The sequence below is a fragment of the Hemicordylus capensis genome, chromosome 5, assembly GCF_027244095.1.
Source record: "Hemicordylus capensis ecotype Gifberg chromosome 5, rHemCap1.1.pri, whole genome shotgun sequence".
In the NCBI taxonomy this organism is placed as follows: domain Eukaryota; kingdom Metazoa; phylum Chordata; class Lepidosauria; order Squamata; family Cordylidae; genus Hemicordylus; species Hemicordylus capensis.
The window spans coordinates 87,202,721-87,223,070 of record NC_069661.1 but is presented as its reverse complement, the minus strand read 5'-3'; the positions used below and the strand labels follow the sequence as shown (position 1 = coordinate 87,223,070).

The window sequence follows — 20,350 nt, the reverse complement described above, 5'->3', positions numbered from 1 at the left end:
CCACCTTTTGCTGCCTGTTTCACATACCATCACCACCAGAAGCAAACCAATGAGCTGTAAGGATGTTATTAAATGGCATGAAATATATTTTGATAGATATAGGGCCCAATCTGCATGCCTTCCGCTGTGTGGTTGGATGACTAACACAGATCATTAGATGTGGGATGATGAAGAGAGTGCTTGGATTTATTCTGTCATCTCTTCCTTAAGAAGAATGGTGTTATCAGTATTATCAGCCTGAATTGTCTGTTTGAGCACCATGGACTTATCACTAGATGCTGTATATAGTTCCTATCTCTCCAAATAACATTTTACAAGTGTGCAGCTGAAGGATGAAAACCTCTCTCAACACATGTCATTATACTATACATTGTTTGCATTACATAGGTTGAGAACTGGGGAGTGCAGTTGCAGTAATCATGCTGCATCCTACTACTACTACATGCTTGGCTTTAAAACACAAGATTAACATGTTTTCCTTAGTTGACAATACTGCCTGGAATCATGCACATTTAATTGTAATTGGTTAGCCTATATGACTTTTGTAGACATACTGAAGAAGATAATAAATTATACTCTTTAAAACTTGGTATCTTCCTCTGCTTGTACAAAATGCCATTCTTAAAGGCAAGCAAAAAAGGCATAAAATAGTCTTACATAATCTTATATGTTCATATTATCAAGGCTATTTAGCTGCTATGGTTTCTTTTAAAAAATGCATCATAATTTCTGCATTGTGTGTATACATCAAGCATTTGGAGGACAAGCTGAAAAGGAGGAGTTCAAACAACAAGTGAGTGATGACTCTCAGATCAAAGAACATCTCACCATAAACTCCCCACTTCCATTTCTTTGTTTTTGTTCCACCCTCTATCTCTGTCCTACTATTTGTGTTTAATGTTTGTGTGTCATCATTGTGACATGTCATTTCCAACACTTTGATCAGTGTGTACCTTTTCCTTCCCTTTTTTCCTTCACAACTCTTCCAGACTGGTCGCATAAACCCAGATGACATAGATTTAGAAAATGAACCCTGGTATAAATTCTTTTCAGAGCTGGAGTTTGGACGCCCGGTAAGTGAGGCTAGAACATTAATCTATAGATTTAAGGAAAATAAGATGCAATTCACACATTTCTGGATACTAAATGTGTTTCATTGCATTACAAAGGAATCACTGATGCACATCACTGGTGTTTATGTATGTATATTACATATTGTGGTTGCCATATTTAAATTTAATTTTCAGGTCAAAAAATCCCACTACACCTGATGAAGATATTGCCTGAGCTTGGCCAGCCAAATTAAGCCACCAGTGAACTTCCTCTTAATAATTTTGCTAAATGAGATAATTAACCTGTTGAAACTGTGGTGATCATTATTAATTTGAATGTAGTCAATGCTTGAGTTAATGATCTAAAGGCAATCTAAGTACTTTTAAACATAATGTTACATCTTACATTACAGTTTTATTTAATGCTTGTTTAGATTTAGCAATCAAAGTGGTTATTGCTACCATTTAGTGCACAGTTTCTTATGATTGGGCCTCTAAGCTGCAGAAAGCTAATACCATTTAAAACAATCACTTATAATGAATAGAGGCTACCTCCCCACCACCACCAGTTTTTTCACACTAGGCACCAGCCACCTGGTGCTGTGTCCTTTCAGAGGGAAAGAGCAACTGAGAGCAACTTTAGCTGCTACAGCATCCATAGCCACCTGGATGCACAAGTGCCTTCTGGTTTTGCATTGCTGCTGTGTTGTCTAGTCATCCAGCTAGCAAAGTTTAACCAAGCTTCTCTTTGGGCATTACAGAAGCAGTACAGCAATCACAAGTACAAGGCACATGCACCAGATAGTTGCTCTCACAGTGTAATGTCCAAAGCAGCTCTTAGGGTCAAACTAGATGCCACACTTATTGGAAGTGTCTTGGAATCCCTTTCTTAGGTTTTTCCATGTCTAGTTTTCAACGAAATGCAGCTGCAAGGGGCCCTCATCCAGATTGGGATTATGCTAAAGGGAAGCATGTTAACCTTTTCCGCGCTGTTGCAACAAAAAATGGAGAACCAAGGCAGTTGCATACTAAAACAAAATGCAAAGGGAAAGAACAGCTGCCAGGACTGGTATATCTTCCTTTACTTTACTTAATGATCTCCATGCATTTTGAATGAAATTTTTTCCCCCATGGGAATTATTAACTTTTACCCAGACTAATTCACTGAAATCTCTTAACAAACTGAAAACCGATTTGGATAAAAGTTTAAATATCCATCTGGATAAATGTTAAGTATTCACTTGTAAAAGATTTAATTTGAAATGCATTGGAAACCTCAATTAAAGAGAGATATAACAGTCCCAGTAATTGCTTTTTTTCTCTGTATCAGGTTTAGCCCTTTCGCCTGTGTTCTTTTTCTAACACAAACATTGTGTCCTAAATCTGCTATTTTCAGTGAATAGCAGCTTCAGGGGCAAATAGTTTCAGGGAATATTTTTCAATGGAATAACATAATTGAGGAGAAAATACTAAACTACTGCATTATGGTCCCAATTCAAATTGCTCCTACCAGCTACATTTGGCTGAAAACAAGACATGTAAATCCCAAGACAGGATTCAATAATGTGTTAAATAGCACATTTAGTTCCACCCTTCAGTGCTCCTCATTCCTCTGGGGAGACAGCAGAACCAGATTCTCTCTCAGAAAAGAGCCATGCAGTGTCAGGGAGCATGGAAGTTAAGGACTTTCTCTTGCTACTGTGTTTTGTAATTGCAATACATTGCAGGGAAAGTTCTCCTGCATCACTGTTTCAACTTGATTCATCCTCAAGTTCAGTGCAAGAAGAAGACATCTCTTTTCTCCTCCTCCATTATGTCAGATACCGAGCAGCTCATTCATGTGGGGAAAGAGATATCTTATCAAAACTAAGTTACTCAATATCACACCCCATTTCAAAATAAAACTACAAGAAGTAGAATCTCAATCCTCACACCTACAATTTATGGAGAACAACACTGAAAATTCACTGATGGATTCTGATTTATTCCATGTTGCCAGAATCCCACCATGCTATTAAGCATGGATTCTGACAACCTGATGTTCACCTGTTTAGTTATCACATGATTTTTGAAGCTTTGTTCCTGGAGACCATCTATTTATCTATTATGGGCCTCATTAATAGATGGTCTCAATGTAACCTGTAGCCAAATTAGACATTATGCTAAATGTGTGGTTGCCATTAAAAACAGAAGCATCTCCATCTCCCTCCACAATATCTAGTAGAATTTACCTGCAATCTAAGATCACACTATCCGGCATTTCTCCATCTCTGTTCCATGGCCAATTGTGTTGGTACACAGTAATTCATGTGGACATTGCAGCGCAGGAGGACAAGCCAGACACACAGTTACTGTTTTTTGGTGGCAGCCACATACTAGTGCATCATCTGATTTGGCCCCTAGATGTCAACTCTGCAACATCCAGATATTTAACCATTTGCTTTGATGAAAAGCTTATTTTAAGCAATGGGATTTAAATGATCCAGAAGCCTAAATAGGCCTTCCTGTTTGCATTACATAAACAAACTTTAGCAGACTTTTATCTGGTCTTTTTGAGATTTCTATTTGATGCAGTTTATTTATAAGGAGGATGATTTGAGATGCAGTCTATCGTTGTTTCACAACCATCTTTTATTTCAAATCCAAAGAAATGAATTGAGGTTGTATGAAACAGCAGTCCTTTGGTGGTCTACACCCCAGAGATACCCAAAGCCATTTATCCTCCCCTAAGATACAAAAGAGATTCATATAGCAACCAGTCAATTGATTTTCAGTATTTTGTCTCACTAAATTTAAAATTGTTGGTTTTACTTGAATATTACTAACAGCAACAACGGAAAAATTATTAAAATTTCATGACAATTATTGCCACTCATTCTTCACCCCAGTCTTACCCCTCCACACACACATGTTGTTGTGTTTGTGCCACTCTTGTGATCTGTCAACACTCTGTTTCTAACTATGTCACCTTTTCCACATGTTTCATTCCTTGCTGCCATTGATTCTCCTCCATTTCATCTCTGCAATTCTGCTTATATGATGCAGCCTCCTAAAAAGCTTTTGGATTATGTTCAAGACAATCCTCCAGGTCTTTCTAATGAGGTAAATTAAGCATGTTTCTTCTATAGATGCTATGACTTGGAAACAACAACAGGTTTTAGTTGTGAGTTTTTCTTTATTTCATTGCTACATAGTGGCTGTATTCACACAACCACAAGGATTCCAGTTTTTGGAAAAAGTGAATCAGGATTAGTAAGCCTAGTGAAACTGATTGCGTAAACCCAAAATTTCAGGGCAATCTGGGTCAAACCGCTCCAGTTAACCAGCATTTTACCAGGATAGATAATCACCAGGATTGAATCCTGGTTAAATGCTGGTTAACTAGAGTGGTTTGACCACGATTGCCTTCACACAAATGACTCCACTAGGCTCATTCATCTTGATTAACTTTTTAACCAGGATCCTCGTGATTGTGTGAACTTAGCCAGTGCTGACCTACCTATAGTCCTTTATCTTTCTAGCACATGCTCAGCTTCCTATCCAGGAATATAAAGGATATATCTACCAACATCAGAGCCATGTTTACTACCAGGCTGCCAAAAGAACACTTTGTAACATGAGATCTGCCTTGCTGGATCAGAAGATCTTCTAGGTCATGCACCAGTGGTCTTCACTTTTTCCGCAACAACAGAAAGAAGCGCCTCTCAGATAAGTTTTTCAGTGCTCCCTTTTTTCATGGTATGATTTTGCTTCTCAAGAACAAGAAGAAAGTGTCATTAGTAGCATGAGTGCAGATGAGCATCTTAAACCTGTCAACTTGTGTTTGAGAATCACAATTCATGGAGAAGTTGAGGGGACATCATGGGTCTACTTTGTGACTTTTATTTTATCATCTTTCATATTTTTAGTGGTTTAACTTTTCCCCTGAGCCATACTGAATGCTATCTGCAGAAAGGCAGCATACACGTTTTAAAACTAAATACTAACGGACCACGTTGTGATACAGTGATTCTGTTAACAATGATGAACTACAAAGCCTCCTGTGATGGGTGAGAAGGGATTGTTAGATCCAGGACTTCTCAAACCTGGTCTTGATCCCAATTTAATATTTCATCTAAGATGCTGAACTACCTCCACAAGAGATTTAACATTTCAAAATAATATAAAAATAAATTTCCAGCTCACTGTGCATACCTACTTTATCTGAAACCTCTGCGTTGATTTCAGATATTCACTATCCAGTCAGCTAGGAACATCTGTGATTGATTCATCAGGCTATAAATTATCTAGATATATTTACAACTGGTTTTGCTGTAGTTAACCCTAAATGTGTAAATGGTTATATATATACACAGTAACGGACTTTGTAGCACACATAGTTATGATTTTGTTCAATTGTTACTGTATAATGTGTTATTTATTTATTTATTTATTTATTTATTTATTTTGGACACCGTCCCAAACTTTCATCTCTGGGCGGTTAACAATAGCATAAAACAAGTTAAAATATATACAAAAACTTAAAACAATTTAACAATTTAAAAAACACCTACAAATTAAAACCTTGAAATTTTTTAAAAAACTGAAAAAGCTTGGGTGAATAGGTGGGTTTTCAAATGCTTTTTAAAAATTGTCAGAGATGGGGAGGATCGTATCAGTATGGAATACATTCCACAGTCTCGGGGCAGCAACTGAGAAAGCCCGTCCCCGTGTGGCCAACAGCCAAGCTGGCGGCAACTGGAGACGGATCTCTCCGGACGACCTCAATGGGCGGTGGGGCTCATAATGAAGAAGACGTTCTCTTAGATACCCAGGGCCTAAGCCATTTAGGGCTTTATAAGTTATAACCAGCACTTTGTATTTTGCCCGGAAACCTACTGGCAGCCAGTGTAACTCTATCAACAAAGGGAGAGATGTGGTCTCTCTGAGATGACCCATAGACCAACCTAGCCGTCACATTCTGTACCAACTGAAGCATCCAGACTACGTACAAAGGCAGCCCCACACAGAGCACATTGCAGTAATCAAGTCTGGAGTTACCAACATATGTACCACTGTTCTGAGGTCGTTCATCTCAAGAAATGGACGCAGCTGGCGTATCAGCCGAAGCTGATAGAAAACCCCTTTGGCCACCACCTCAACCTGAGATGCCAGGGAGAGGTGTGGATCCAGAAGTACTCCCAGACTGTGAACTTGGATGCAATCTTTCTACAGCCACTTATAGCACATATTGAAGTACCAGAAGCCATCTTCTTTCTAAATTCCACATCAGACTGTTATCTTACTTTTACATGAATCATCAGGTATCGATTTAGAGAATTGTGATTTCATGTTCCATGTGAAGGGAAAATGTAAATGGATATAGACAAGTTGCTTAACCATCCAGCCACACTGCCTCTTAAAACTGCTGATTCCAGGATGTTCTCAAGATTGGGCTTGTATCTTAAGAATAGAGTTACTGTCAGTCTGGAGACCAAAACTTTCAGAATCATTCACAAGAGCTGTTTGATGTGTAGAGACGCACTGAAAAGAGATTGATTTAATTTATGTTGGCTTCAAAATGTAAAACCAAAAGCACACGAACATATGCAAATGAAAAAATATATTGCTTCGCTGTCTTGTGGAAATAAGCAGAGATTCTGAGCAGCGGCTGTCCTTAGAGCAAGATTTGAAATATTGTAGATTAGACCTGTGCAAAGATGTGCCTTAGAAGCATGAATGCTAAATCATTTGCACCTTGCCCCTGACCCCATGCTTCCCTGCTTACCTCTGCACAAAGTGATTCATGTACATCACTGAGGAAGGCCTTTGAAGGGAAGAAAAGCTGCAAGAAGACCCAGTGATACTGTGGAAGGTGCATAAGAAATGCTGGGAAATGTAATCCTTCCCAGCACTTCCTCTATAGGAGGGAAAGTGCTGAGAAGGACTACATTCCCCAGTGTGCCTTACGCAGCTTCCATGACATCTCTTTGGCTTCCTGAAGCATGTTTGCCTTTACTGGTCCTCCCGGGCTCTTCCCAGTGCTCTCTGCAGCAGTGAGCTAGGGAAGTGGCTGCCTCCATGTGCGGCCGGGGGTGAGGTGCAAGTGCTTTGGCACTGGTTCATGAAAGCCAAATCTTTGCACAGGCCTGCTACAAATAGTGGGGGCTGAAAATAGATCTGGTATTTTGCAGTAAAATGGTAATGTGTGTTGTAGTTACAAGACTGAGCTATGAACCAGGAAGTCCTGATTCATATTTTGCCTCTGTCACCAACTTCTACTGGTAATCTTAGTATCTCTGAGCCTCAGTTTCTCAGTTGCAATATGGGGATAATACTGGGACATCTTACAAGGCTATTGAAATAATATATTTCAACAGAATACATTAGTGTATATTCTATTGAGTACAATAAAATGTTGTATTCCACAATACATTAATGATCTGGTCTTGTGGTAGCAAGCATAAATTGTCCCTTTGCTAAGTAGGGTTCACCATGGTTTGCATTAAGAACAGCCCTGCTGGATCAGGCACAGGATCAGGCTGGATCAGGTGCCTCTGGGGAGCCCACAGGCAAGAGGTATGTGCATGCCCTCTCTCCTGCTGTTGCTCCCCTGCAACTGGTATTGAGAGGCATCGTGCCTCTGAGGCTGGAGATGGCCTACAGCCACCAGACTTGTACCCATTGATAGACCTGTCCACCATGAATCTGTCTAAGCTCCTTTTAAAGCCATCCAAGCTGGTGGCCATCACATCTCATGGCAAGGAATTCCATGGATTAATTATGCACTGTGTGAAAAAATACTTCCTCTTTTTAGTCCATTTGAATGGGAGACTACATGTGAGCACTGAAAAATATTCCCTTTAAGGAATGGGGCCGCTCTGGGGAGAGCAGAAGGTTCCAAGTTTCCTCCCTGGGCCTGGCATCTCCAGATAGGGCTAAGAAAGACTCCTGCCTACAACCTTGGAAAAGCTGCTGCCAGCCTGTTTAGACAGTACTGAGCTGGATGGACCAATGGTATGCCTCATTATAAGGCAGCTTCCTATGTACACACTTTGAGCATTCTGTAAGTCAGATGACAGGAATGTTGTTGGTAATGTTCAGATACATTTGCTGTGTTACCAAGCATAAGTGCAATTGGCCCACACTCATTTGTTTTTTTGCATTTCACTTTTTAAAAGACAGTTGGTAATTAATTCTTCATCTTCATATGGCAGCTGCACCAAATCAATTAGTTCCTGTCAAAGGACTATCTATAATGAGCATATTAGCATGCCAGATGACAAAAAGACTTGGAAAACCTTTCCCCCCTAAACAATTGAAACCAGTAGGGAATGGATTTCCCCCATAGCCCTCTTCATTCTCAGTCTGTGGACATTGTGCCCAGGCATGGCACCTACAGAAGCACACCCCAAAGCCCCGCCTTCTGCGCTTGATGCACTCAATAGCTCCCATTCCCTTGCTTTCCATAAATGCAGCTTTGTATCCATGTATGCAGCCCAGGCTTGCCCGTGCGGTCCAATGTGTGCTATACTCTATGATGTACCACTGATTAAGAATGATGGCCTTTTGTTTGAAGGAAAATTAGGTCTGCGTTATAAAATGCAGGAAGTCATACATAGCTGGTTCTTGTAATCTTTTAAATGTCCGGAGGAGTGGCATCTAGGACTCCTGGAGCATGTGTGCTTTTGTTTTGCAGTTTATCTTTTCGAAGAGTGCTGCTGCTAGGTTGGCAATGTGGCAGCCAAAGTTCCTGGCAACATTGGTCATCTTAGATCTGATATCAGTGGGAGGAGCTTGGGGAGTGCTGCCAATCCAGCAGCAGCGATCTTTTCTGAGTTCTCATGGTCGCAAAACAGGAGTGCACGCAGCTCCGGAAGCCCCAGATGCCGCTCCCCCCATGTTTAAAAGATCAAGAGAGCCAGCCCACAGTTCTGAAAATGTTCTTTTTCATTATCAATTCTAAAATGGATTGTGGTGGTGGGGGATTTGGGGGCTCTTATTCTGGCAAAAATTATAGGAAATTTGAGGGAAATTAAGCATGATGTTAGCCAACTTTATGGTGGAGGAGAAGTTTGTATATCTCTTGGATGCCACTTAAGTTCATGAAAAACCAGATCTGTAATGAAACACCTGTAGTAATGTTGAGTGAAATCAAAAGAGGTTAATGAAATAAATGACCATCTCCAAGGAGTTTCAGACATTTCTAATTTTAAAGTTTTTTTCTGTAAACTCCACTGGAATGTACTTTGTGTTTTTACTGTTTGGTTTGACTTAAATCTATTTCAGCTTCTATTTCCTGATTAGATCAGAAAATATTTTACTTCATATCATTCTATACTATTCTTAATGATACCTTAATTAATATGAAGATTACAAACAAATTTCATGTCAAATTTCATAGTTATTTCCCCAAATTTCTGGCTTTTAAATATGATCAAACATACTTATAGATGCTAGTAACTTCTACATTTTTACTAGTTTTCCAAAACTAGTTTTCCAAAAATCACTTTTTGGACTTGCCTTACAGGATGATTGTAGGGATTATAGCAAGATAATAAATGTGAGGCACTTTGTATGCTGGAAAAAATGCTATACACATTCCAAGGATTATTCTTCATTGCTATGATGATTGTAACAAAGACCAGTTGCGGTAACGGACCTAGTTGTTGCCCATTAGTATGGTGTGGCATTTCCTGAGTTCTTCTCTGGCAAGAGGCCCATTGCTGACTGGGTGTCCTCAAATTGCTGCTGGATGGGAGAACATGGAGGAGTTGCACTCAGTTTACCTACCCTTTCCCTCTTTGCCTGGGCCCCCAAACCCCACAGTGGGAGGACTGGGAGGATATTCCAAGAAAGAGGAGGAGTAGGAGGGGGGATATTCTAGTGTTCATTCTTCCTAAAACCTGAAGCCAGCCCTAACTGTTTATGCAAGATCTCTGTTACCATTTCCCCCAGCACTAGACTGACCTCTAGAGGCATGATAATGGTACCAACATTCACTCAAACTTCTTTTTGAAGTAGTTAAAAAGGAATATATGAATACACTCTACCAAACTGTGTTCCCTCTCACTGAAAGTAATTAGGTTTGCACAGATGCAGTATAGTTGTGGACCGCTCACTGTAATGCATCTCAGAGCTATATTTTTGCATAGTTTTAGCAGTCCTGCTTTTCTGCAAAGAACAGTAGTACATAGTGTGAAAATTCTATTTTCAGTTCCTTGGGTCATCTCTGAAATTACATAGCCTGAATGTAGAATATGTTTAACATGGGAATGACATAGTTTTATGCCCATGAAAAGATGCCCCTGGGACATGATTCTTTTTCTAGCTCCCACAAACTGTAGTACTATGTGCATCTAATTCCGGCTCAGCTTTGACAGTCATTAAGTGACTAGAGTAAAAATAGTTGACACTGAGGACTGAACTTATATTGACAAGTTTGAAGTATTTGCATTCCCAAAGATCATTCGGCAGTCACTTCTTAAGCAAAGAAAAGTCTTTAAGTCGGTGTGACCAAGTTTTTACTCAACATGATGTTTAAAAGGTCAACAAGGGGCGAAGTTAGTTTTAGATGTTTAAGCTATGTTTACAGAGAATTTCCAGCTTTATTTGACATTAATACTTTGGTAAGTAATTGGAGGATATTTCCATTGTTATACTATAGCATATGTAATTTTGGAACAGGCTAAAAATGCACAGTTTGCTTCCGGACTTCTACCTCCAACACGAAAATAAGGACATTAGATGGAGTTTGAAAGCTGTCTAATTTCTTATGTTTGTCTAGATTCTCTAGATGTGCATTAATCATGCTAGCTTGATTGCCAAGTTTTTCATAGGGTCATTGCATGGTGATTTGTCATAAAGAATACCTGTGGAATCCACTGTAAAAGTTTAATAGAGTCATTTGTTTATCTCTGCAGACTTCCTTATACTATAGTCCAGCAGACAGAGGCTTGGACAGACCATCGAGGTAAGAAAAACCTGATGTACCAATACATGTCAGGAAAAAACTCAAATGGACTGAGACTCCTGAACATCATTGGTACAGTTCTCATTTGAAAATAAATGTAGTTGGTCTTCTTCTTTCAGGAGGACCATTTCCATATAGCTTTTTTGCCTGATGCGTAGGCTCCACCCCCTTTCCCCTATGTTTGCTCAGTCTAACTCAAGTGGAGACTTCTGGCTGGTATTTTCTTCTTAGGGCAGATCTAGTGCTTTGTTCTTGTGCTATTCTGTTTGATTTGTCCTGATGCTCCACACCATTAGGGATGTGTGAGCCATACTGGATTTGAATCGACCCGGTTTGGTCTTGGCTTTGGCTGAATTGGGTCTGGTCTGGTTTAGCCTTTGAATTGGGCTGAACTGGTTTGAACGCCGGTTCAGAGAGTATAGTTGTAAAGAGGAATCCGGCAAGGAACCCCGTCTACAAGTAAAGGGCATTCCCTATAGTGATGCAGGGAGGTGGTTGAAAGAAAAGGTACTGTTTGCCTTTAAATTTGAGGTGGTGGAGAGGGCGTCTACTGTGGCGGAGATATCGGCTGCGGTAGGGGCTCCTCTTCCACCACCACCTGCTGGCCTCCCAGCAGCCCAGACAAATCATGTGGTGATGCAAATGGCCTCCATACATGCACGGAGGTAACAAAAATGGCCTCCACATGTGCGTGGAGGCCCAAACCAGGCCACAGCCATCCAGGCTGTTCTTCAGGATGCCAGCAGGGGGGGTTGGAGGAGCCCCCACTGCCGAGGTCTCAGCTGTGGCTGCCTCCGCCTTCCCCACCGCCTCAAATTAAAGGTAAACAGTATCCTTTATCCCCACCCCCGGCCCCACATTACTATAGGGATTACATGTAAAGGGGTATCCTCGCCGGATTTCCCTTTACAAATATGCCCCCCAACTGGCCTATGAACCAGAACTGGAGCCGGGCCAGTTCAAACTCAGACTGGCCAAACCAGGCCAGTTCAATTTGAACCATGATTCGAATCGAGCCAGCTCACATATCTACACACTATGGGATTTCCCTCTTCTCTTTTCACCGTCTCTCAATCACAAGTTTATTTAGACTGGGCAACTTGCATGTTCTTAATTGTTGTGTATTCATTGCTTTTAGAGACATTTTAAAACACTCATTCAAACACTAGAATTGTTACAAGCCATGTTTCAAATGTATCCTGATTACCCAGAATGAAACTTGGTATGCCTAATCCTTGGGGTTGTCTTTTAACGAAAGGCGGTATATAAATGTAAAAATAAATAAAATAAAATAAATAAATCCAAGTATTTGCATTGCAAATAAAAACAATAATCAGTGAGGAAATCTGCTGGTCCTAATTTACACTCTTGGCTATGCAATTGTTGAAGTTTAATAAGAAAGGTGCTGCCAGCCAAGAGTGGTTTAATTTGCACAAACTAATAACTGGCTTCTAATTATAGACAGTTCTTCTATGCTCACAGCCAAGGAAAAGTGAAGGTGATCAGAACCAGGCAACATGCGTACCTGCAGAATAACTATTTACGTGACATTTAGGAATAATTATTTTTCATTACCCTCTGGCCTGGAGCAGAAAAAGGGCCACCAGCTTTTTAATCATGGTTAAGAGATTGAGAATAGGCATTGGCACTCTTTCATCTCCCAGCCTGCATAATTTTTGTTTTAGTCTTACATATGCAACATTGTGCATAGATAAAAATAGGAATCTGCCAAGTCAGACTATTGATCCATCTAGCTCAATATTGTCTACACTGACTGGCAGCAGCTCTCCAAGGTTTCAGGCAGGAGTCTCTCCTAGCCCTACCTGGAGATGCCAGAGATTGAATTTGGGATTTTCTGCATGCAAAGCGGATGTGCTACCACTGACCTGCAGATGTAAGATACTCGACCTTTTTGGCAGAACAGCCAAATTCATAGACCATGGTAGAAAACTGTGTTTTATGTTTCCTATAGCTATTTAATATGATGTGGTTATTTAATATGTTATTTAATATGTTGTTTTAAATATTATTAATATTAATAATAATATGTTAATATGTTGTTTAATATGTTACAGTAATAACAGGAGTGTAAGAATTGTCTTTTTCGTTCTTGCCTGGAGACTGTGGCCTTGGGTGATTCTAGTCATCTATTATGTACTCCTAGATAAAGTGAAAAAGAAAAAGGTTATATTGTCAATGGAAATGAAATTTCCATATGTACCTTCATGTGGATCAAGGGGGCATTCTCTTCTCACAGAATATTGTTGTCCAGTTAGTAGTGGTCTATTTAATGTTGTAGGAAACCAGCAGCCTATAAGCTGCTTCATGCTTTTTTTTCTTTCTTTTTTTGCTGACAATAATAAACAAAGACAACATCACAAAATGGTCAAATTGGCCAACTGACCACAACCCAAACTTTTGCCAACTTAGAGCATGGGGAACTTAAACTTAGAACATGCATGAGATTTTTTCCCTCTTTTTTGCCTCATGTTCTGGTTTGGTTGCTTTTTGACCATTAGTATCATTGAGTTGGCAATGGCTAATGATCTTGACTACTGACTGATTATGGAAGATAAATTTTGTACATATGCCCTGTGCAGTGGATTTCATATTGCTTATTCCCTTAGTTCTGCAAGTACTGCAAGTGACTACAGGAAAAGGAGGAAGTCAGAACCTGCAGTAACTCATCAAAGGACACACACTGATCATAATGCAAGCCGGACAAGTCTGGGCCGTACAGATACACAGAGCACATACTCCACCCTTAGGAAACCTGTTACTAGCTCTTCTCCATCTTCTCCATCACGAGCAAAAGGTAGGAATTTGAGCATATTTGTACACAAGCAGCAAAGTAATTGCATACTAATTATTAATTATAAATTGGAAAAGATTGATCCATAACGGGGTGGGTGCTAGATGCTGCTAGGCAATCAAAATTCACTTATCTCTCAAAACTGCAGTTTCTAGACAAGAAAGAAAAACCTGGTGCTAGTATTTAATTTCATCTTATGCTCTGGATGTTTAGCAGAATTTTCCACATGAAGATTCTTCTAGTTTTTTATTACCACCGGCCCAGTCAATTAACAACAGTGTTTTGATTCACATAATTTCATCTGTTGCTTTATTGACATACAGAGAAATAATGTTACTTTTTTAAAAAAGCTTGTGTTGTACATAGTATTTGAATCATGACACACAACTCAAATGCTATTGTGACGCATGAAAATCCTTAAATTATCATTTGTTCTTATTGCTCAGCAAGTGACCATGTCTTTTGAAATAACTACATAGGAAAATGCCATTCACTTAAATGGAAATTACTGGTATTATTGATCATGAAATCTGAGTATGAGCTGTGAATACGGAAAGGTTCTACTGACTTTCCCCCACCCCTTAGAGCCATAAGGCTCCATCAAGTCTCCATGTATTCACCAGACCTATGCACTCATCAAAGGGCTTTAGTCACTTCAATTCAGCTGCACTCCCCTGCTCTCCATAAACCTTGGAGCCACTTGTTAAACCCCTCAGTTTCAAAAAGCAGATGGAGGAGTCATTCCGCAAGAGCTGGTGAGCAAATCCTAACCCAAAACCGTGTGTACAGCATGCTGAAGTGTCCTTGTTAACATTCTGATATGATGATGTGTTACCATAGAAGAGCAGGAGCCACTTTCCTGTGCCACCATAGCAGTGTTTGGCAGCCTGAAATCATGTGGTTAGGGCCAATAACTTGAGCACTTCCCCTGCCAGTTGGGAGGAAGTGGCTCCCAGTCTACTTCAGAAAGAACCCTGAAACCCGTGACATTTCCTATTAAATCATATATAGAAGATTCTCAGTGCACACTGCTAGGGCTGTGCACGGAACCGTGGCGGGGAGGCTCGAAGGCGGGCGGGGGGGTGCTGCGTTAAGAGCAGGGGAGTGTGCACTTACTCCTCCTGCCACTTTTCCCCTGCCGGCATCCCTTTTTTTTAAAAGCCCATTGGGGCAGCAGTGTACCTCCCTGCCGCCCCATTGCCCCCATTTTTCAGATATGACTGGAAGTCTCTGATGCACCTGCGCACTCCAACACAGGTGAGCGCGTCGGACACTTCCAGTCATATCTGGAAAATGGGGGCAACGGGGCATCAGGGAGGTATGCTGCCACCACAATGGGCTTTTTAAAAAAAGGATCCCGATGGGGAGGGCAAGCGGCAGGAGGAGTAAGTTCACCCTACCCCGCTCTTAAAGTTGGACACCCCCCGCCATCAAATCAGTGGAACCGCCAGTTCTTTGAACCAGTTTGGAGGCCCATAAAGGGCCTCCAAACCAGTCCCATGCACATCTCTACACACTGCATGTTGACCACTGGCTTATGCAGTATGCATTCTGAAATACAATTAGGCAAAAATATTAGATAATCATATTAAAATTTTGTTTGAATGCATGGATACTTGTAACATTTTTCTATTATTTTGTCTTTCACTAAGATGAGAATGGTTGGTCCAAAACAAGATTACACTTTGATATTTGCACACTCCTAATGTTCTCTACAGTTCCATGCCTTTAGAAAAGGGTTTGGATCTGAATTCAAGCCATCTCAGAATATGGATTTTCTCACTACTTCCTAATCACGTATCTTTAATAGCTACATCCTTGGCCAGGCTGATTTAGGCTGTAGCCTGAGGCTGTGGATGCAGGCAAGCTATAAAAAAAATTCTTATAGCTTATCCTTTCACTGTTTCCTGTAGCTAGTAGGGCTTCGTATTCAAGTAGTGGTGTGTTAAACTGCAGCCTTAATTAGCCTAACTGAGTTACAGTAACTTAATTTATGGTAAAAGCAATAAATGTGTTTAAGCTCAGGTGTTTAGTTTGGGGATCTATCTACATTACTTTGTTTATTGGTATTCCCTTACTACTGAAGTGTGGCTAGACAGCTTTGATCATTCTAAGTGTTAACTATGGTCACTCTGCAGATACATGGATCTTCATTAGGGTAGAAATGAGATATTCTTGATTCTTGTGAAATAGGTGTCGTGCCTTCCTATTTCAACATTTAAAGAATATTTAACTGTTAATGGAAGCAGCTGGTACTGTTGATACATGTTCAGATATTCAAATTATGCAAAACAGCTAAGAAGTCTTAGCAAGTTCTTATACTGAACTATCTGTTTGTCATCTTCCACACTCTGGTGATGTGTATCTCGTAATGGTTCCTAATGCTTGGTTAGGAATACTAACTGCATTCTTCTCTCTGTTCTTTCTGGCATGTGCTGGTTGTTTTTCTATCTCTTTTTGAACTTGTTAATTTCTGGCAATGTCTCTCTTTCACCATGCTGCTCTGTGGATTATAAAGGTGGGGAAATTAGCAAAGTATATTCATCCCTATCCAGTTATTCAGTGCCCAACCATAACACCTCAAATGAATTAGATTGCTGTAGAAACTACGGACAGCGCTTGGCTGTTCCAAATGACTCAAGAAGGGCAATCAGCTACAAGAATGGTTGGCAAATGTCCCGTCAAAATGCAGAAGTCTGGAGCAGCACGGAAGAGACTTCCTCTCCAAAGCGGAAATCTCGTAGCTGTGATGACTTACTGGCAGATGATCACTGTAGCTTTCGCGACCCACAGAATAAGTCTGAAAGCATGGTATCTCTGTTATGTGAAGAAGATTCCAAAAGTGGTTCCTCACTTACCTGGGCCTCCCCATATGCTTCTGAGAGCCGTGGTTCCAGTAGATCAAGAGCGCGTCAAAGATCTGCACACGATGCCCCTGGATTTCTAAAAATGTATAAGAGAATGCACCGTATCAATCGCAAAGACTTGCTTAATTCAGAGGTTATTTGTTCTGTAAAATCCAGGGTATTACAGTATGAAAAAGAACAGCACAAAGGCCTGCTACAGGATTGGAAAGAATCCTCCACTGAGGAGGTACCCAGAGACATGGTGCCCAACAGAATATCTGAGTTTGAAAAGCTAATTCAGAAGTCAAAATCGATGCCAAATTTGGGTGAAGAAGCATTATCAGCAGTAACCCTTCTTGAGCCCACTAAAAATGGCTTATGTGGAAAGAGGAGATTTTCTATTGAGTCGTTGCTGGAGGAGGAAAATCAAGGTAGACATGCTGCTCAGGTACAAAGGAATTGCAGATCTAAAACTCTGGTGCCAATTCATATTGAAGTAACCAGTGAAGAGCCACAAAGATCACATATGGAATATTCAGACAGTGACCAAGATGGGGTGGTTTCAGACCTCAGTGACTTCATACAAATAGAGGGTTCATCTTTTTGTAGTGAAAGTGATTTTGACCACTTTTCTTTTACATCTTCTGAAAGTTTTTATGGATCAGGTCACCACCACCACCACCACCATCACCATCATCACCACCACAAGCATCTCATCAGCTCCTGCAAAGGGAGATGTCCAGCATCTTACACCCGCTTCACTACAATGCTAAAGCATGAAAGGGCTAAACAGGAAACTACCCCAGAAGACCCTAGAAGGCAAGACTTGGACTCTGGTCTCTCTAAGATAGCATTCCTAGTCAGCCCAGTGCCTTTCCGGAGGAAAAAAACTGCAGCCCCCAAAAAGCAGACTGAAAAGACTAAAAGCAAATCATCTGTCTTTGATGCCTTGGACTCTGCTCTTAAAGACATCTGTGACCAAATCAAAGCAGAAAAAAGAAGAGGAAGCTTGCCTGACAACAGCATATTGCACAGACTTATTTCTGAGCTACTTCCAGACATTCCTGAAAGGAATTCTTCCCTTAAATCTCTTAGAAAGAGTCCGAAGCACCAGCCTTTTCATCCACTGCCTCAAGATGGTGCTGTTCATTGCCCATTGTACCAGAATGAATGTGGAAGATTACCTCTTAGTGCCTCTTACCAAGACATGGATACCACAAACAACGGCAGCCAAGAAAATGATAATGCACTGTGTTTCCAAGGTGGATTACCTCCTTTTCTTTATGCTTGTGATTGAGTCATCCATCCTTACCCCTTTCATTTGCAGCCCATTGTCATGGCATTTATATTGTGTATTTTTGCAAACTAGTAATGAAGGTTTCATTGTGCAAAAAATCATAGGAAAGAGGATCAAGTAATTAACAATCCTTGTTACATTTAATTAGTCCATTTAAATATGTATCATGACTCAGTGTAAATTATTCCCAAAGAACTGAACTAATTTACAAACCTAGATATTTTAAAGAAAATAACATGTCTTTGAGCGGGCAAAGGGCTTCACAATAAAATGTACAATATACTATGATGTTATGTACTAAAATAATAGCATTGAACAATAGAAGAAAATCTAATTTTTAAATAAGTTATATCTAGGTTTTCCAAGGAGTACTCACTTATTGTCATATTTTTGCTTTTCTCACTGAAACATGTTTTGTGAATAGAATGCTAGGCTCTCTAAGTTCATCATTACAGTGACACATTTTTAATGGAAGCAAAAGTAGATCACTCTACTGGTTTTTAAATGCCTCCATTCAGTTTTGAGAGGCACAAATCCCAAAGGACAAAGACAAGTTGAGTATTGTTACAGTCCTTGGGTAACAATTCCATCTTATGTAACATAGCTTGCAGGAATTTCTGCTCCGTCATTATACATTTTATCAAAAATAATTAGAAGTTGGCTTCTAATTTTTCTAATGCAAAAATATTCTGCATTAAAGGCACAGAATAATATTTTCTTGACACATTCAACTCCACAATGAGTCAGTGCCAAACCCACTGCGTGGACATGTGGTAAGACAGGCAGATATGCTTGATGGACGTGTGAGAAATTATACATGCAATTTCCTGCAGAGGCATGACTTCTGTGTAGGAAATTCATCTTGTATGAAGGCAACCCTAAGGGGGCTTCCAGGTTTCAATAGAGTTTAGCCTAATACAGATTGCAGCTTTAAATTAGCACTCCTAGGGGATAATATTTTAACGTAGCCCAACCACAGGATTCTGGCTATTAATTTCTAAGGGCTGTGCATATCCCAGGTCACCATTGGGTCTGTTCGAAGTAACAAAGCATCTGTTTAAAGGTACTGGAGTAGAGGTTTGTTTTATGAGAAACCTAAGATTTCTGTAGTTTTTAAACATACAACTTAATGTATCTTTCAGAAAAAGTTCTAAAAATATGATTTTTTCTTAAAGTTAAAACATGTTTCTAGATAACTATAAAATATTTAGATTAAATATTATAGTTCATTTATAAAATATATAGTTATAAATTATATAGTTATAATTTATATTATGTCCTATATTAAACAAACATTAGAATCCTAAGCATGTTTGTTCAGAAGTAAGCTCCATCGAGTTCAATAGGACTCACTCCCTAAGTGTGTAACCAAAATGTAATTTGAAACAATCATGCCATTCAAATAGGTGTCTTGAGTTGGAGTAAATTATTACCTTGTAATAATTACCTTGTAATAATTACCTTATAATAATTACAGATAAAAGCTTGAACTTTTATATACAGCTTCACAGATTCCTTGCAATAAAAGAGGAATACATAGTTATTGATCATCCTTAAAAAAAATCTAGATCTTGATCATGATCCGTTGCATTGATATGGAATGGGTTCTGTGTCTGTGCAGGGACCTTGCGACTAGACTGTCTAGCTCTCTGCCCTGCACGTGCTCTGTGCTTCCATTGAAATTGGCAGTTCGGGGCACCATTTTCTATTTGACTGGCAGTGTCAACACCTCATTGCTGGCTCCTCAGATTCTCCAGAAACAAACGAGAGAGAGAGAGAGATACTGATTTATTGGAATTTATTGACTATATGACTGTTTTGAGATAGGTTGCTCACCTGTAACTTATGATTTGGTAGTGATCCATTGTATTCATAAGACCTTCCTGAAACAAAGACATACCTTATAGGGTCACAAGATCACCAGAATACGGTGGTCTGCCAGAAACTGAGAAACTGGCATCCCCAAATGCCAATTTCAACGGAACACAGAGCATGTGCAGAGAAGAATGAGCGTCACTAAAAACTAGTCAGTCTACCCGTGAGGTCCCTGCACAGGCGCAGAATCCATTCCTTATTAATTCAACGGATCACTACCAGATCATTAGTTACAGGTGAGCAACCTGTTTTTCCAGGTTTCTTAACCTTGGGTCCCCAGATGATGTTGGACTACAACTCCCATCATCCCCAGCCATTGCCTTTGTGGCTGGGGATGATGGGAGTTGTAGTCCAACATCTGGGGTCCAAGGTTAAGAAACTCTGGTCTAGTTCATTTCATCATCATTGTGGCATGCTTTTGGCACATACCCCTGCATGTGATTACATGTTGAAAATATTATGATTTATTGCAATGTTTTTCTTACCCTTTTTTATCCTTTGCATTTCCAGTGTAGC

At 40.0% G+C, this 20,350-nt stretch overlaps 1 protein-coding gene across 50 annotated transcripts in view; it reads left to right on the top strand.

Moving 5' to 3' along the window:
* The window catches only part of SORBS2 (sorbin and SH3 domain containing 2), a 395,454-nt gene that overhangs the window by 334,177 nt on the left and 40,927 nt on the right, over positions 1-20,350 (top strand). For 34 of the 50 annotated variants that reach the window (XM_053254397.1, XM_053254425.1, XM_053254418.1 and 31 more), the window contains 5 exons: positions 990-1,073; positions 4,098-4,154; positions 10,955-11,004; positions 13,632-13,819; positions 16,335-17,924. In XM_053254397.1, the coding sequence (XP_053110372.1) occupies positions 990-1,073; positions 4,098-4,154; positions 10,955-11,004; positions 13,632-13,819; positions 16,335-17,924 (1,969 nt within the window). The remainder of the gene's footprint in view (positions 1-989; positions 1,074-4,097; positions 4,155-10,954; positions 11,005-13,631; positions 13,820-16,334; positions 17,925-20,350) is intronic. The other 16 variants (XM_053254426.1, XM_053254427.1, XM_053254402.1 and 13 more) reach the window with 3 other exon arrangements.